Below are 16,879 nucleotides of genomic sequence, written 5' to 3' on the forward strand. Positions count from 1 at the left end.
CTTTTACAGCCCACGAGCTCGACACTAGGCAAAAGGCCCATCAGTCCGACAGTCAGCAAAAGGGCCACAAGCCTAACACTAAAGACAAGAAAGGCCTACGAGACCGACACATACATTAAAGTCCTGTAATATAATGAATGTCGGAATCATGGGCCTTTTTTGCCTAGTGTCGTAATCATGGGCCTTGTTTGCGTAGTGTCTGACTCATGGGCTGCATGACTCGTGGGGTATATGACTCGTAGGTGTCGGACTGGTGACACGCACCCCTTCTGTTTACGCATTAACACACACACACGCACACGCACACACACACACACACACACACACACATGCACACGCAACATATATATAAGTACACAAGGAAAACCTTTCAAGACACACAGACCCTAATGTGATCAATGGGCATCTGTCAGCTTGTCTGGCCGTACCTGTTCGGCGGATTTGGGGTTCATAATGCCGGTGCGGAAGTTACAAATGACGTCGAGAATGAAGAAGGTGTCGGAGAAGCAGTTGAAGATTATCCATCCGTGGCTCATATCCTTGTTGTGGAAGAACGAGATGACAACGGGGAGGAGGATGACGTTGGCCATGATGAGGAGGAGCATCAGCAAATCCCAGTAGAACCTGTACGCGACCACAAGATCGAGCGACAAGAGAATCGGTTTGCAGTTACTATAGGTATAACATAACGCCATTTAATGACGTTGAATTGGCTTGTAGGGTATCAACACAAGTGGTAGTTCATCTCTCTAAGATCTCTAAACTCTCGAGTAATATGTGAACAAGAAAAAAAAAAAGAAATGTGAGAATGAAGGAATAAGGAAATTGTTAAGTACAATACAGTTATCATTTTTCTTCTACACATTTATAAATGCGAGTACTTTTTTACATCTACCCCTGTAGCATGTAATATATCCATATAAATTTATATATAAATGAATATATATATATATAGTATATATATATATATATATATATATATATATATGCATACGAAACAGATACGCATCATATTTGTTTACATCAAATGTAAAGTACATACACACAAGCGCACACGTACAAAAAATGAACATATCTATAGATCATATACATATATCTGCCAATTGTGTATCAGTTGAATCGACGCCTGGAGAAGTAAGAATGAATCAGCTCCTTTAATTTCATATTCATTCAGAGCGCCTCAGAAGAACGTTGTTGAAAAATGCGCAGCACACGAGCAGTCTTTTCAAATGGTAACTGACATGAGGTGACTCTACTCGAGACCCATCTCCCCTTCTCTCCTCCCCCCCCCCCCCCACCCGCCACCACTCCTTCCCTCCCTTTGAAGGTACATGAGGTAATAAATGTACGTACAGATCCCTGACAATGTTCGAAGCTGAAGACGTCACTGTCCCTGTATTGATCGTAAGGCGTGCATATTTGATGATGACTCTTAGCCCTTTACATTAGGGTATACCTAGATAACGAGCATCATTCACAGAAAGAATACGACCCTATATGGTTAGCAGTTTAGCAATAAAGAGCTCTAAACCTCATCTCTTATTGCCTTGTCTCTCAACGAGCCAAACATAAATATCCATCCATAAGTATGTCTGATGAAGTTACAGCGGTGCGGGTTTGTATACCACGAGTAAATAATCACATCCTTGTTGTTATTATCACCCTGATTCTTATCATATAATTACCATTGCGGTCTTCATCGCTTTTTCGATACAGCAACTTTTATTCACAATATATACAAAACAATTAAAAATAATGAGGGTACAAGAGGACATTCAAGTTCCATCTTATGATTATGATGATGTGATACGCATTAGCCATTAGACAATCAGCCCCAAAAATATAAATAAAAACGAACAATGATAAGCAGGAAGTAAAGAATGACAGATGATGGACTCTAAGGACGAAATAATGGAAGAAATAAATATTTAACCGACACCCAGCTATGGATGTCTTCGGCGCGGCGTGGAGTGAAAAAGAAACCAGCTTGGAAGGAGTGTGCCCCGTTAAAATATCGATCTTTGTCATTGCCCAAGATATATTTCAGCTGTCCCGAATACCGGCTCACTGTAACTCACTCCATCTATCGGCATTAAAGGGTGACGGCAAGGTTCATTGGACAATCTCTTTCAAGCTCCTGCGAAGGACGCACTGCCATCTAGAGCATCGGTTGTAAAAGCCTTGCGATGTCTAGAAAGGCCTAATTCATTGCAAAGTCAGACGGAGTGATGGTAAAAAGCGATGTGTGATGTCGATGTCATGGGCTCTGTGGAAAGGTGAAAAGGTGGAGATAGGACCTTTTGAAGAGCAGTCAACAACTTAACAGCGTGACAGCCGCTACAGCCGTGACTCCGCTTTCGTAGTTTTGTAAAGTGATTTTTTTTTTTTAATCGAAATGTTTTACACCGCATCCTCTCTTTCACTGCGTTTTGAAGAGTGTGGCGAAATAGACATACTAGAATTAAATGTGTGGTTTTTTTTCTTTCTGAAGAGAAAGACACTGTGAATTAAGCGCCATCAATGAGACAAAATGCAAACGATCATCGCGCAAGCAACATCAGTGTCACGTGACGAAAACAGCCATTTTTCGAGATGGCAATATAACGATGCCTTGCCTGACGGCCTCCTGTTTTCCACATCACGATCAAAACTCTCTCGGCATCAACTGTCGCTCAAACTGATTCAGTATTCATTCTTTGTGTTGACGTCATCCAAAGCGATTATCTTTTAAACAATCGAGTATTGTGCAACGAAAAGGTTTATAGTAAATCCTACAAGGGAATACCAAATTATGTCTCAGGGGGAAAAAAGTACATTATTACGAGATGTTTGGATTTTCGGATCTGAAAGGACAGTTCTGATGAATATCACCCTCTCTTAAAGGTAGGGAATACCTTTTACAGACCTCCCAAAATGCAGCAAAACATTAAATATGAACCTCAGGGGACTTGTTTAGGCCACTGCTGAGAAATTTGGAAGTCAACAGTTATCTACAATTTGAATAATGCACAAAACTCAACTACTCAGTAGTTCTGTGTGTCAGCCACACTTAAGCCTTTTTGTTGCAGTCTTCTGTATTTTTTATCTATAAACACAAATCTAAAAGTATAAGAGCTGATGTAATAACATATAGAGTGTGTGGCAAGAATGTATATAGAAATGTTTGTAAGTTTTGATGAACTTTCTTCACAAAATCTACATGATGGACACACATGCAAAGCATGGGTCTGCAAAGGTAGCCTAGTAATGTACTGGAATGTACGGTGAGCCCCGAAACAAATTCAATTCAAAATCTAACGGTCAATGAAAATGTATTAAATGTTACCTTCCACTTTCAATACTTCATGGGAGTTTCTAAAATGATACTCTCTTCAACATATTTATACCACTGTATTTATACAACTCTTCATTAAAGGCATGCAAATGGGATTCCCTACCTTTAAGTAAAAGAAAATATTTACATTGGCATGGAGATTTCGATTGTGTATGTACAGAAAATGTACATCGTTTTTGTGTTTACTTCGATGTCATAATTCAGACATGTAACTAATAGTCTAACATTACGAGATGAGAAAGAATTTTTTCTTGCCCCCCCCCCCCCTCCTTTTCAAGATAAAACCAACGATGTTTAAAAGGAACTGTACGAATTACTGTAAATCTCAAGCTTGGAAATCTGTGGACAGGCAAAAGTGACTGGAATCATAATAAATACATATGAGTTCGCATATTTTGTATACAAAACAGTATGGAAAACATGAAATGTTACACCTTAGGTGTATTAATGGCTGTAAATTTCCAGAAGAGTTGCAGTGAATATAAAGCGACCAAACACTTAAACTTTGAGGAATATTAATGACCGCCATTTTGGCACCATTTAAACATTAGATTTGTTGTTAATATTGGTGTTGACGATGATGATAGTTTCAAATTGGGAAGGACCGATAGATGATGCAGTCAAGTCTTGCTCCCAGCCGTGATTTCAGGCTGTAGAGTGTGTGAGACAGACTCCTCTCATTATGACTGAGGAGGATCCCCCCCCCCCCCCTCCGCTTTAAGGCCATGCCAAGCCACTGTGGCTGACTCTCGGAATGGTTCTTAACGCGAATGCGTACTGCGAGGGCGGGCGACTTTAGCTGCATTAAGAGGAAAATGAGAATCAGCAACGTGCAAGCGGCGGACCGAGGGGCCCCCTTTGCATGCAGGCGCTAAATAAAACAGAGAATCACCCAGCTTCCAAGGACAAGGCTACAAGATCGATGCATCCATCGAAATCCCATCGTATAAACAAGTAACGACCAGCCATAAATACCGTATTTTTAGCGCGGGTGTAAACACACCGATACTTTATTCCCGCACCGTGTGGTGCGGGAAGGAATTGCAGAGTGTGCTTGAAAAACAACGCCCCAATGTTTACGGTGGACAAAGATGTCCTGCGCGTCTACCCTGTAAAAGATTCACACCTCAGCTGTCTCACTAGCCATTGATGAAATCACGTCCTATCACGGTTTACACATCCAGACGAATGTGGAGCAGACTTTGCTCATTTTTGTTGTAACTGTGGAATCGCTGAAAGTAGAATCTTTAGAGACTCTCAGTATTTTTTTTTTCGACCCTCAGCCCTCCTCTCCGTCTCTGCGTTCTTCAAATAATGTGTTTCCCTGCAACCATAAAAATTGTTTTTATCACTCATGTGATCACGGTCCATGCACTGTTCTGTCGTTTTATAAGAACGATTTAAAAGTTTTCAACACAGCTTTGAAGTAAACAAGTCTGCCCTTTCGGCTCATATGGTTTACATTCTCGGCAACTTGTGTCTATTTGTTTTTGTTTTTGTTTTTGTTTTTGTTTTTGTTTTTTCTTTCTCTTCTCCACACCAAGATCTTATGAACTAATGCACAATACCTACATAAACCTGGAAGGAACTCTCTCACATCTGTACTGAAGTACATAAAATATAATGTAACACACATACACACATCATCATCATCATCATCATCATCACCTAATGCCAAAATGAGAAAGCACTGTTAATAAATTTTATGCAAAACAGACAAAGATTTCACCTGATATGCTACGCAATTTTTATGATATATCATGCATTATAATAATTAGTATAATGACGGTCTCCCTGTCATCGGGGGTATATGGAATCTTGACGTGTGTGGACGGCTCTAATTAGCTTACAAAAGAGTGCAAGAGTTAATTGACATGAAGAACATGAAGGAGCCATAGTTGAATATGAAGTCAGAAAAAGAGAAGAAAAAATCAAAGGTGGAGTTCGCTCGTCAGCGTTGCATTCAGTTATCTACGTTAGATGGTAACTAACCACACTCTGCGGGAGTAAAAGCTCCAGATTAACACACACCACGTTTACTCACGCACATACACACACACACACACACACACATATATCATAATTTGAATATATATATAATATATATATTATATATATATATATACATATATATATATATATATATATATATATATATATATATATATATAAAACCATACATGCTGCCACCTAATCATTGGAAATATGACGACGCACTTTTAGACAAAATAAATTGATACAAACGTAACACGTATGCATCACAAACACAGCAGTGTAAGTGTAATTAGTTGTGGCTGTGTCGTCTGCAATTATTTTCGAATTCAAATCAGTCCCAGTGCCCGCCAATTTTAGATGAACATATCGCCAGTGTCGGCCAGTACTGCAAGGTAACTCTTACGATCACGTTGTGTTGCACGCGTCACGAATAGGATTCTCCTTACGTCATCTCACTCAGGGATGAAAGAAAACACTTCACAACAAAGCAATGGCCCGCCTGACACTGTCTCCACAGACGAGAATGATCACTTTGCCCTGAAAACCTATATCATTAATCTTCTGGCCATTAACATCCTATCGTGGTATCCTAAATTAGAACGACTGTCGCTGACTCATGGTGTATAAGATGGTGTCTCTCCCATATGCCGAGGAGTATAAGGAGGGTGGGGTGGGATGGTTGGTGGTTGGCGGAGGTAACTTTCGATTTGCCGGCCCGGTCCCGATTCGGCTCCGTTCTGGAAGATTAATCTGTGCTGGCAAAGCATTCTCATCTACAGTAAATCCCGAGACTCGGCGAGGTTTGTTTGGTAATCAAATCCGCTCAATTATCGTCACCCATGGCCGTCTATTGGGCTTCTCGCATCTCGCGGCTTGCGAACTCTGTATAAACGTGTGATTTTGATATACAGGGAGCGAGTAGTTGATGCCGATACAGTTTCCAAGCTGTAATAATACAATCTTAACAAAAATACTTTCAGACCAGACAGTGCCAATTCTTAATGGAGACTTCTTTCATGCTCGTCAGGTTTAGTAATTCTAAATTCAGATTGTCTCAGAACAGCAGAGTATGGCCTACATACAAAGATCAACAACTAGCAATAAAAACATAATTGTTTACGTTTTAATCCAGGCTAGCTGCTTCAGTGTAAGTGGTATTCTTTTAAATGACCCTGTCTTAATTCCAGCATTGCAATACCCTTTCTACTGTCCTGGGTCAAGTACAAGACAAGCGGACGAAACGTAATAAACTATAAACGGATGTAAGCGCTCAGTGGTGTTAGTGGGGTTCAAACCCGGGATACTGTTCTTACTAGTCCAGAGCTTTACCGTTCATTTTAACAGTGCTCGCGTCACAAGCACATGGTTCTGCCGTCACAAGGCAGGGCATGACTTCACCAGCGGTGGGCAAATGAATGTGTACAAAGCACTTTCGCTATTGGCATTATAGGACACCGCGTGAAACACATTCAAATCACCCGTTATTGCGTCAACATCCTTACTGGATGAAAACGTTGTCTAAACAATGTACTATGGATATGCAAGGAACAATCAAATTATCCTTCGTGCGATTAGGAATGGGTGTTAGAAACGAGCAGACGATCTGCGAGTACGTTTTTACACTTCGATCGACGTAATAAACCTACATCGGATGAATTGATAACAATGGGGAAATCGGTGCTTTACGACTCACGTCACTCGCGCGGGATAATCCCTAGGTGTGTGATCTGAGCGAGCCGTCTGTAATCAGAGGAGATTTTTTCGCGTCTATTTTAGCGAAAAGATAGACCCAGTTTCACGTCGACGTCCTTGGGCCCCAGGGTTCTTGTTTGCGTTGTGCCCAAGTTAACAACGCATTGCCTGCGAAAAACGTGATGTCCGCGCCCATTGCTCTCTTCGCGTGTCCTTCCCATATCTGGGGTCATTTTGCAAAAGATGAGACAGCATGCACGCCAATGATAAAGCAGACAAATAAATCGTCTCCTCCACATACATTAATTGAATGACACCATTTCACAGCGTACTGCAATCACGGAAAACATCGCTATACGTTAAGACGATGAGATGACTTCGAGAAGGCGAGATTCCTTCGGAAGGTGTAAAATTCGATAAGGAGAAAAGTAAATGGCGCGAAAAAGTTGCACGATAAAAGTGATGGCGTGCAGACAAGATCTTAGCGGAGTAGCGAGCTGATAAGGTGACAGAGTTGAAAGCATTATTAACACCAAAGTGTGTTTTTTCACAAAATAATGTTTGTATGCACATTGTTATGTGCATATGTGTGTGCATGTGTGTGTGTGTGTGTGTGTGTGTGTGTGTGTGTGTGTGTGTGTTTGTTTGTTGGTGTATAGGATTGTATGTGTATGTGTCGGTTTGAACGATTAGACGTGTCTCAACAACCTGTATCAAGTCTTCCATATAATACATATCATTTGACCTTTCGAAATTACAAAAACTATTATCAAATTATCAAACTTTTGATATCTAAATATCATAATTGATAACGGACACTTGCCACACATAGATACTCAGCCCTTTAGATCAGAAATCATTGTTATCAGGCCATGATATGATTAATTGACAACGCATCAACATGTCATCATATGCGGCAGCTGAGGATAACTGTCGCTGGCATTAAGTAGCAAAGACATCATAACAGTAGCCGACGGTGATGGATCTAACAGAAATGAAATGTCATCTACTCCGTACGATCTACTTTGTTATCGCTTTGCCTGTATATAACAACACTAATGTTAAAGGACTGAAAATAACTATCAAAGACAAAAATAAATAGTTCTCATTATGCCAGCAAAACAACTGTCGATTATTGCTCTAAAATGTGCACGTGCGCATAAGAAATGTGTGAAATAACGCTGCAACAAAACGATCTCACTTGGGTTACGACGAAAAAGTGAATATTGTTATAGCCGAAAATGTTCACCAGAAGTCCACAATCTCAGGGCTTACCATATTGTGGTTGACATGTAATTATTCATACTCAATTATCGGTAATCGACAAATCAGGCCACAGCGATATCTATCGATCCACCGTGTTAGGTTGAATCGCATGCAGCTTGTTGGAAAATACGATTGGAAGTGTATGATCGATCATTACGTTACGTTCTACCTTCCCATAGTCCTCAAGCGTTATGGTTCACCTCAACATGCAATTTGTTGGCTTGTTTGTCTATGTTGAGTCTGAATTCAACATTGGTGCTTAGTAAGAACCCATAGCACCTACTCAAATGTGTCAACATTCAATGTATGCATCACCCAGCGCACATGAAGCACATAATTGACAAAATTCCAGCAACTATTGCCCTCACGCCCTACGGGTCATCGCTGAATAAAGGATGCCCCCCCCCCCCCGCCCTCCCCCTTCCATTAATTTATTCTGTTTATCTGAAGAGGTATACACGAAGTGCTCCGAGAAAGTGACTGGTGCAACTCGCCAAGGCACCTTGATTGGCCAAAAAGGCTACAAGGCGACTTGCACAATCTCACATAGGTGCCTTGTTTACAACAAGAAGGGGAGACGGCGACTTGTATTTGAACTCGTCAAGGCGCCTTGTTTAGGACAAAAAGGTGACAAGGCGACTTGTAAAAACTCGTCAGGTTGCCTTGCCCATGACGAAAATGCTAGAAGGTGGCTTGCTTGATATGAAAAAGTGAGGAGGCGACTTGTACAAACTCGCCAAGGCGCCTTGTTTCAGACGAAAAGGTGAGAAAGCGACTTGTTGCATATCGCCAAAGCGCCTTGTTTAGGGCATGGAAGCTATTTGCTTAGGCTGGCGAGCTAGTTTTGTACGAGTCGCCTTCTCCCTATTTTTGTTTTAAACAAGACATCTTGACAAGTTTGTACCAGCCGCCTTCTCGCATTTTCATCATAGACGAGGTGATAAGGCAAATTTGTGCAAGTCGTCTATCACCTTGACGAGTTTGTACAAGTCACCTTCTCATCTTCTCATCTTAAACAAGGCGCCTTAGCGAGTTTGTACAAGGTATCTTCTCGAAGCTTACTCTTAGATAATTCGCCTTGGCGAATTTGTACAAGTCACTCCTTCGAATTTTCGTCCTAGACAAGGCGACAAGCACCGTGGCGAGTTTGTCCAAGCCATCTTGTCACCTTTTGACCAGAATAATGCGCTTTGGCGAGTTGCACAAGTCGCCATTTCAGGGCAATTTTAATTCTCCGTAGCAATCTCACTGCCATATGATTTAAGCAAGAGAACTCAGAAAGTCACGAGAGTCCATAATGCAATTCATTGCCACAATGTTGGCCTACCATTTGCCTGATAAAATGACTTCTCAGTCTTAGAAAACGTTCTTGGGCAGCATGGGCACTACAGGAAGTGAAATGAAAACTTCAGCCGCACTGTCAGATATCGGTGGTAAACAGTGTGTGATAGATTAAGTTTAAAGATAAAACACTGATGTAAAAAAATGAATTTCAGATATTGAAGCTAAAAGTTCGTTTGAGATTTAAGAAGAAAAACGCCAAGCCAGTAAGCCCTTTAAGAAGATGAGGCTATGACGCCGAAGTGTACACAGACTCTTTGATAAACACTCGAGCCCTTCTGGCGAGTCTGCGAGATGAGCTGCCTTCACACCTACGGAGCCGGGCGCCAAGTGTCATGGTTGGTTCGGCAAGTGTCACCCAAGTGCGAGAGTGCGTCTTGTATATGAAACCTATACCTAATGGGCTCGTAGATCTCATTTGCCAAAAAACACCGTAGGGTCTTGAACTGGAAGGGGGGAAAAAGAGTTCATCGAAGATGCAAAAGGTGGCTTGAGTGGTAAATAAAAGACGAACCTCAAAATCACAGTCATTATGTCATACCTTCATTTATTCAGATGTGACTGTAAGACTTCTGGGGGTTGATTTGTACTTTCTTATTTTCCAATTCATGAAATTCTTCCGTCGATATGTTTTCATTGCAACTGATTGGCAAATTGCCCAACATCGTCGTAAATAAGCACTGAATTGTTCAGTGTTTTAGTAGTAGCCATGATAAAAAATCATGGGCGTACATAGTCGAGCAGGATTCGAACCTACGACCTCCTGATCTTCGGACAGGCGTCATCTCCACTAGACCACCGAGCTTCCGCCCGACAGCAAGTGTTGGTTCTAATCCTACTACGAAAACACTTGCTTATTTACGTTGATGTAGGGCATTTTTTTAATTTTCTCATTTAATTTAGGTCTGATTGTGATAATATGGTACGATTTCCCCGCGTGGAATGATTGTCAATACTGGAGCAGGAACCTTTTTTCTTTCTTGAAATTAGTGGCAACTCTGATTGTTTTGATAAACAAAATAGGGTTTGTTTGTTTGTTTGTTTGTTTGTTTTTATTTAAACACGGGTAAAAAAAAAATACTTGGTGACGATCAAGTAAAGGTGATTTTTTTTTGTCCATAAGGATTTTGTGTGAGTGACTAACGTTTGTTAGAGATATACGCAAGTCATTCAAGATTTGCCATTAAACGGTCATACACTGAGGGATTTCGGCATCTGTGCTTATTTCGCTTTTTGTCTTAATTCAGACCGTGTAAATTTACGAAACTCTGCCCGCCTACAGTAAAACCAAGGTTTATGGGATGACTTCAGGGACGCGGTGTTGCCTTCACTGCATTCCTAGAAAGTCAAAAGCCTTTCAGTCAGAGCAGTAACGGTACAATGATAACCTATTCGCATAGTCCGTTGGAAACATGCAGAAGGGAGCCTTTGTCTTAAAAGAGTATCTTTAATGGCCAGAAATGTCAACATTAATCGCCTCCTCTCTGATGGACTGGCAAACTTTCCTAACACGTTAATATCAAAGAAAAAAACCGCAACAATAAATTCATCAAATATCACTTCGCATACCAAACCGAAACATACGCCTCAGAGTGAGTATCGGCACGTCAACATCACGCGATAAAATCGGGAGGAGTGAGGTATCATTCAACCTCATTTCTCTCATCTGCACCCCATCTGTAGCATCTTGAAGCGGACATCACAAAAGGAATGTAACAGAGGTCTCGGGTGGCCTTTGATTCCGATCAGAAGATCGCGTCCCCCGATTTCTTACCCCACGTAATGATGCCAGAGTCGACAGGTTATGGCGGTGCGTTAAAATTCCTACAGGCAGAAATCAATTCCGCGTCGATTTCGCACAATTTCTCTGAAGGTGTAGAGCTTTAAATTAGGATAGACGGCTACATGCACGGAACGTGGTATGATTTCCTTGAACCTGTCAGTAAGAAGCATGACATAAACATACACTCGGACATACAGACACGGATAGAATAAAATACTTTTAGTCAAGGAAAACAAATAGTATATTTACGATGACGGGCGCGTGAGTCAAAGATGTCACCTTCATCGTTTCACAGTGATGATGACGAACGCCAAGCCCATCGGCACGCCTCACAAAGTGTTTAAACGGATGCCTCTGAAGAGGGGGTGCACCAAGGGGGCACATTAATGATGGCACAACGAGCTCGTATGATTCTTCGTTCAAGCGGTTGTTTCACATCTACGCAAGACTAAAGCACAATACAAGACGATCATCACACAACATACGACAATTGGATGCCCTATGTCTGACACATCTAGTCCTTGCACCTGTTATATATCCGCTTGTTGGCTCCCATCATACTATGTCAGAAAGAAGAAGGAATAGGAATTAAAGAGGTTGCTTTCCTTAGGTAATAGGAGTAGACCTAATAAGAAGACGGAGATTTTTTCTTGATCTAAGCATTTAAGGGTTAGCACTTCGTCTTCTATCACTTCAATGAGTGAACGTCAAAAGTGCTGTGACTATGGACGTTGTCAACTTAGTGCTTACGTCTCATATTAGCAATGCATTTACCTATAAAAGGCAAAATCAATATTAAAAAATAGCTCGAATGTGGCATTTCTGCAATTTATTGTTTTGCTTTGTGCGAAACTGCAACTATACTAACTTGGGTTACCTGCATTTATATTCCAGCTAAAACGCTGGACACACTTAAATACCATATTGCTTGCTTAACTCGCACTACTTCGTTCTTACGACTGAACAGACAAGATCAAAAACCAGACGCATAATCCCCATACGATCGTCGCCAGCAAGACGGACCAGCTGTCTGGGATACCATCATTCTGTACTCACAATGGTCACACCGTCATGTTCAAGGGAAGGGGATATATTACCGGAAGTCTGAATTGCGAAGCCACGTGACAACCGCCTGTCTAGACGCGCAGTCGTTTTTCTTTATAATGAGTCGATTGCAACATGACAACATTACTTAATAGAGGAACATATTGAGACGGATAATTCGAGATTCGACATTTTTTTTTGGGGGGGGGGAGGGGGAGGGGAGTTGTTTCGTTTAAACAGAATGGAAACTGACATGAGGGATATTATACGATTTTAGGGCGAGTTTTGTGGAGAACCATTGAAGTTAGGATCATGACAAGCAAGGTTTGCTTGAGTTTTTCTTACCAATATGTGAAAATAAATAGTAATACGTCTCATTCTTTCCCGTTTAATGATTCTGTCATGCAATAGCAGAATGAAACAGCAAGTTCTGGAGAAGAATAACTTTTGCAGCTGAGAGTAATGGGGACATTGGTCCAATCCTACTCTCACCATGTTTCTCATTCCAGACGGAAGTGAAATACTCGACCGTCGCGCTCTGTCTTTTTTTAAAGTTCTATAAAGTAACAACCTACAACCACACACACAAAGCAACACAAAATCACACATACTTAAAACAGACACGCGATTCCACACGAAAATGACATTAAAAGAAGCAAACTTACCAACCTAAATGAAGTGTACAGACTGTTTAGTCTGTGACTACCCATCTGCAGCCTCACTGACAAGCCTCTATTAGACAGCCAACCTCGTCTACAGCGATATAAAGTAAATCGAAAAGTCTGTCCGAATCAAAATCATCCGTGTCTGTTGCCTGATACGATGTTTCTTTTGGTGTTTTTTTTTCTTCTGAAAGTCTCAAACGGAGGCCGAATGTGGGTCGTTCGGACTTACGGAGTGTCATACGTTTGTAGACTTCCGAGTGTTTTTAGGGTTGAAATGACGATCTCATGTTTGAACTTATTTTTTTTTTCATAACTATGTAAGTAACTAAAGTCCTATATAAACCTATAGTCTCAAATGTTCATCGAAATTAAGGCGATATTTTAGTGATGTAGTTATATTTCATTGCCACTCTCAGAGGCACTCAGAGATTAATTAAACAATATTCTCAGTGGGTATCTGTCAGTAACGATTGGTAAAGGATATTGAAAGAATGCAGATCCTATATTTCATTATATATTAGATTTTTGGAATGCAATATACTTACCAGCGGCAAATATGTGGCATATGTTCTATAGAAATAACCGAAAGAGGCTATACTACCAGCTGAGCGATCGAATGAAAGTGGAAAAGGTGCCAAAAGCAAAGAGGCGGTTGAGCATGGGGTGGGGTGGGGTAGGGGATAGGAGGAGGAGGATAAGAAAGTAAAGCAATTCGAGTCCTAACGGTGCGTGATAAATGGTGGCCCGTGTGATGTATAGGTGTTTCAAGTGAATTGGCTCCCAGGCAAATGGTGCGCGGAAAGACATGTCGGAGCACACAGTATGTTTGCAGAAGCCTAGACAGAGAGATTAGTGAGAGAGAGAGAGAGAGGGAGAGAGAGAAGAAAGAGACAGACAGACAGACAGAGACAGACAGAGAGAAAGATAAAGATAGGGAGAGATGGAGAAAGAGAAATATACGGTGTGAGAGAAAGAAATAGTAAAGGGAGAGAGAGAAAAAAAACATACGAGCAATGAGAGACAGAGAGGGAGAGGGAGAGAGTGAAAGCTGATGAGAGAGGAAGACGGAGAAATGATGAGGGAGATCAACGAAAGTGAGAGGAGGAGGAAGGGAGGGAGGCGGAGAGGAAGAGAAGAAGAAAGTCATACAAAGTTTAGGTAGAGGAGAGTTTACAAGATGGAGAGAGAGAAGAGGAGGAGCTATATAGGGGACAGCAGAAGAGAGATACAGACATGACAGAGAGGATGTGGATGTGTGGACACACAATGCCGGAGAAAGGGAAGAAGTTACAAATTATGTCGAAATATGATAAAGGTACAGTTGGACAGAGGAAGAGATGAAACGAAGGGAATAGGAATAGAAATATATAGGAATATAGTAAAGTAAACAGCGACCTCGAGATGGGTGGACAAGGAGAAGCGATTGAAGGAGAGACGAAGTCAAAAAGCGAAATGTATAGCCTGGATTACATCCGGGAGGACACATCACACACATCACGTACCCTTCACCAGCTCCCATGCATACTCCGGTGTTAAAGTCGGTAACTTTGATCGGAACCAGTCGAGCGAGGGATTAATCCATGTCACGGTTCGATAGAGATTGATGATCGTGTTGCAGTCTTTGGTATCAAACGTGTCGTGCCTACTCCCGGAGCTCATTTCTTTTTTCCCTCCACAGTTTGGTAAATTGAATCAGAACATTAAAACAAACAAAGCGCGAGGCCAGAACAAAAAATCATCCCCTGCTCTCGTCTGCTCGAGAAATTCCGTCACAAATCCAGGAAAAAAGCGGTCGGTAGACGGCAAACAAGACACTCCAAGTTTGTAGTTTCAAGTGACTTCGCAAACATTAACTGAAAACTATAAGCTACTCATAAGAGCAAGGCTAAAAATGTCAAGGTATGTAAGCAAAGCGCGGGAAACGTTCGTCACTAATGTATGGGCGACATAAACCTCTCTGTCATGTGAAGTTTGATGACGAAATGTTTTTCCTTACCGTCGACGAGGAGGCACAACATTTGCAAGGGAGGTACCAATGAACCCAACCATACACAGAATGTGACGCCATAATTTTTCTCCCTCTTTCAATTTTGCTCTTTGTATGAGACTGCCATTATTGTAATGTGTACTAATTTCGCATACTGATTGATTGAAATAATAAGCATCGTTACTAAGTAGTCTTGAAAAGGATTGGCCGACGCTAATAAGTTGTCATAATCATAATCATATTCATAATCATATCATAATCATCATAATCATGATCATATTCGTTAGTTCAGACATCAGTACAAAAAATATACATACATATTATTCTAACGCGCTGCAAGAGCTACTGATATGCTTGAGATAACGCAATCACTTGGACAAAAAGATATGTCTTATAAGCTTAGATTGAAAAAGCTCGAGGGTGACGACTTTCTTATAGATTGAAGGTAGATTGTTTAAACACTTTATAGGGGCTGGGAGTGCAAATGCTCGATCTCCTAGCGTCAGTTAAGTTCATGTGATAGGATGATAATACACTGTCCATTTACCTTAATTCATTCAGTTAATGTTGTTCATCAGAATATCATACTTAGCAACAACAGGTTGAATTATAACGCACGATTGAGAGCTACAATTACACAAAGAAAACTGTAATACAAAAGTATGTGCATCCCAAATACAAGAGCGAAACAGCAAGTAAACTTACTGTAGCAAATTATTTTTTTTTAATGATAAACATATTATTACGGGAAATGAATCGTTTGCTTATCGCTTGTGAGATGCAATTTGATTACTGTTGGGTTACACGATAACAAAAATATAAGATATACATTCAAGTCAGAAACGTCAGACATTTTGTTAAATTACCATTAAGCAGTTAAGCTTCGAAAAAAAGAAAACTAATACGTGTCTTCCTCCTCCCCACCCCTCCCTCGTCCCTTCTGTGTCTCTCTTGCTCTCTCAGTATTTTCGTGCCAAGTACAACTGTATAATCCTCTTTTCCAGGGACAACCTCCAACCACGTCGCCCTATCATCTGAACGTAAATATTGTCCAGGTAGCAACATCGTCGCTCTAAATCCTTCACTTTGATACTTAAAAGTGTTTGCTCACCTTTTTTTTTTTCTTTTGGCGCCGCTTCGCCGCACGAGAACCCCTTCGCTCGCTTTCCTCGATTCGTATACTGAATACAATATGATACCCAGTGGAATTTACCATCGCTTACTCCGCCCCTGATCTTGCATAGGCGCTTGTCTTCCACAGCCGCCGCTCCGCTACTAGTATGTCCCATCCCCCCCCCCCCCACCCCACCTCTTCTGAAGTCTTCCTGATGAAAATAGAGGAGTGGTAAATTTGTAAGAAAGCCTTTAAGGTAAAGCTACCTGTGTAGGGTGTAAGCGGTGCTCGCGCTTTTTCCATAGTGCCTGATAACCACGTGATTGTGCAAGAGGAGCATCACACTTCCACTAACAAGGGTAGCGTCACCGCGGGTCTTTAGGCGGACGGCTATCTGCTCGCTATGTCTCCCAGACACGTCGCTATCAAGGTGACGCACTATCCCCTCTTCTTGTCTCGCCTCACACTATCGGCCGGCTTTCTCACAATCTTTTTATCGTCTGCTGTATTAACGCAACCAGCAACGTCAAGTGTTGCCTGCCAGGGAAATAACCTCACCGGCATATTATATAAGGATATTTGGTGCTGATGTTGGGGGGGGGGGGGGAGTGAAAATAACACACTCAAACAACTTCTGAGATGGATGCAGCTTGTATTA

General features: G+C 41.3%; 1 protein-coding gene across 1 annotated transcript in view; it reads right to left on the bottom strand.

The window, feature by feature from the left end:
* The window catches only part of LOC140230555 (potassium/sodium hyperpolarization-activated cyclic nucleotide-gated channel 2-like), a 57,121-nt gene that overhangs the window by 16,098 nt on the left and 24,144 nt on the right, over positions 1 to 16,879 (bottom strand). The window contains exon 2 of the mRNA XM_072310699.1: positions 429 to 624. Within this exon, the coding sequence (XP_072166800.1) occupies positions 429 to 624 (196 nt within the window). The remainder of the gene's footprint in view (positions 1 to 428; positions 625 to 16,879) is intronic.

The sequence above is a fragment of the Diadema setosum genome, chromosome 7 (assembly GCF_964275005.1).
Source record: "Diadema setosum chromosome 7, eeDiaSeto1, whole genome shotgun sequence".
Lineage (NCBI taxonomy): Eukaryota > Metazoa > Echinodermata > Echinoidea > Diadematoida > Diadematidae > Diadema > Diadema setosum.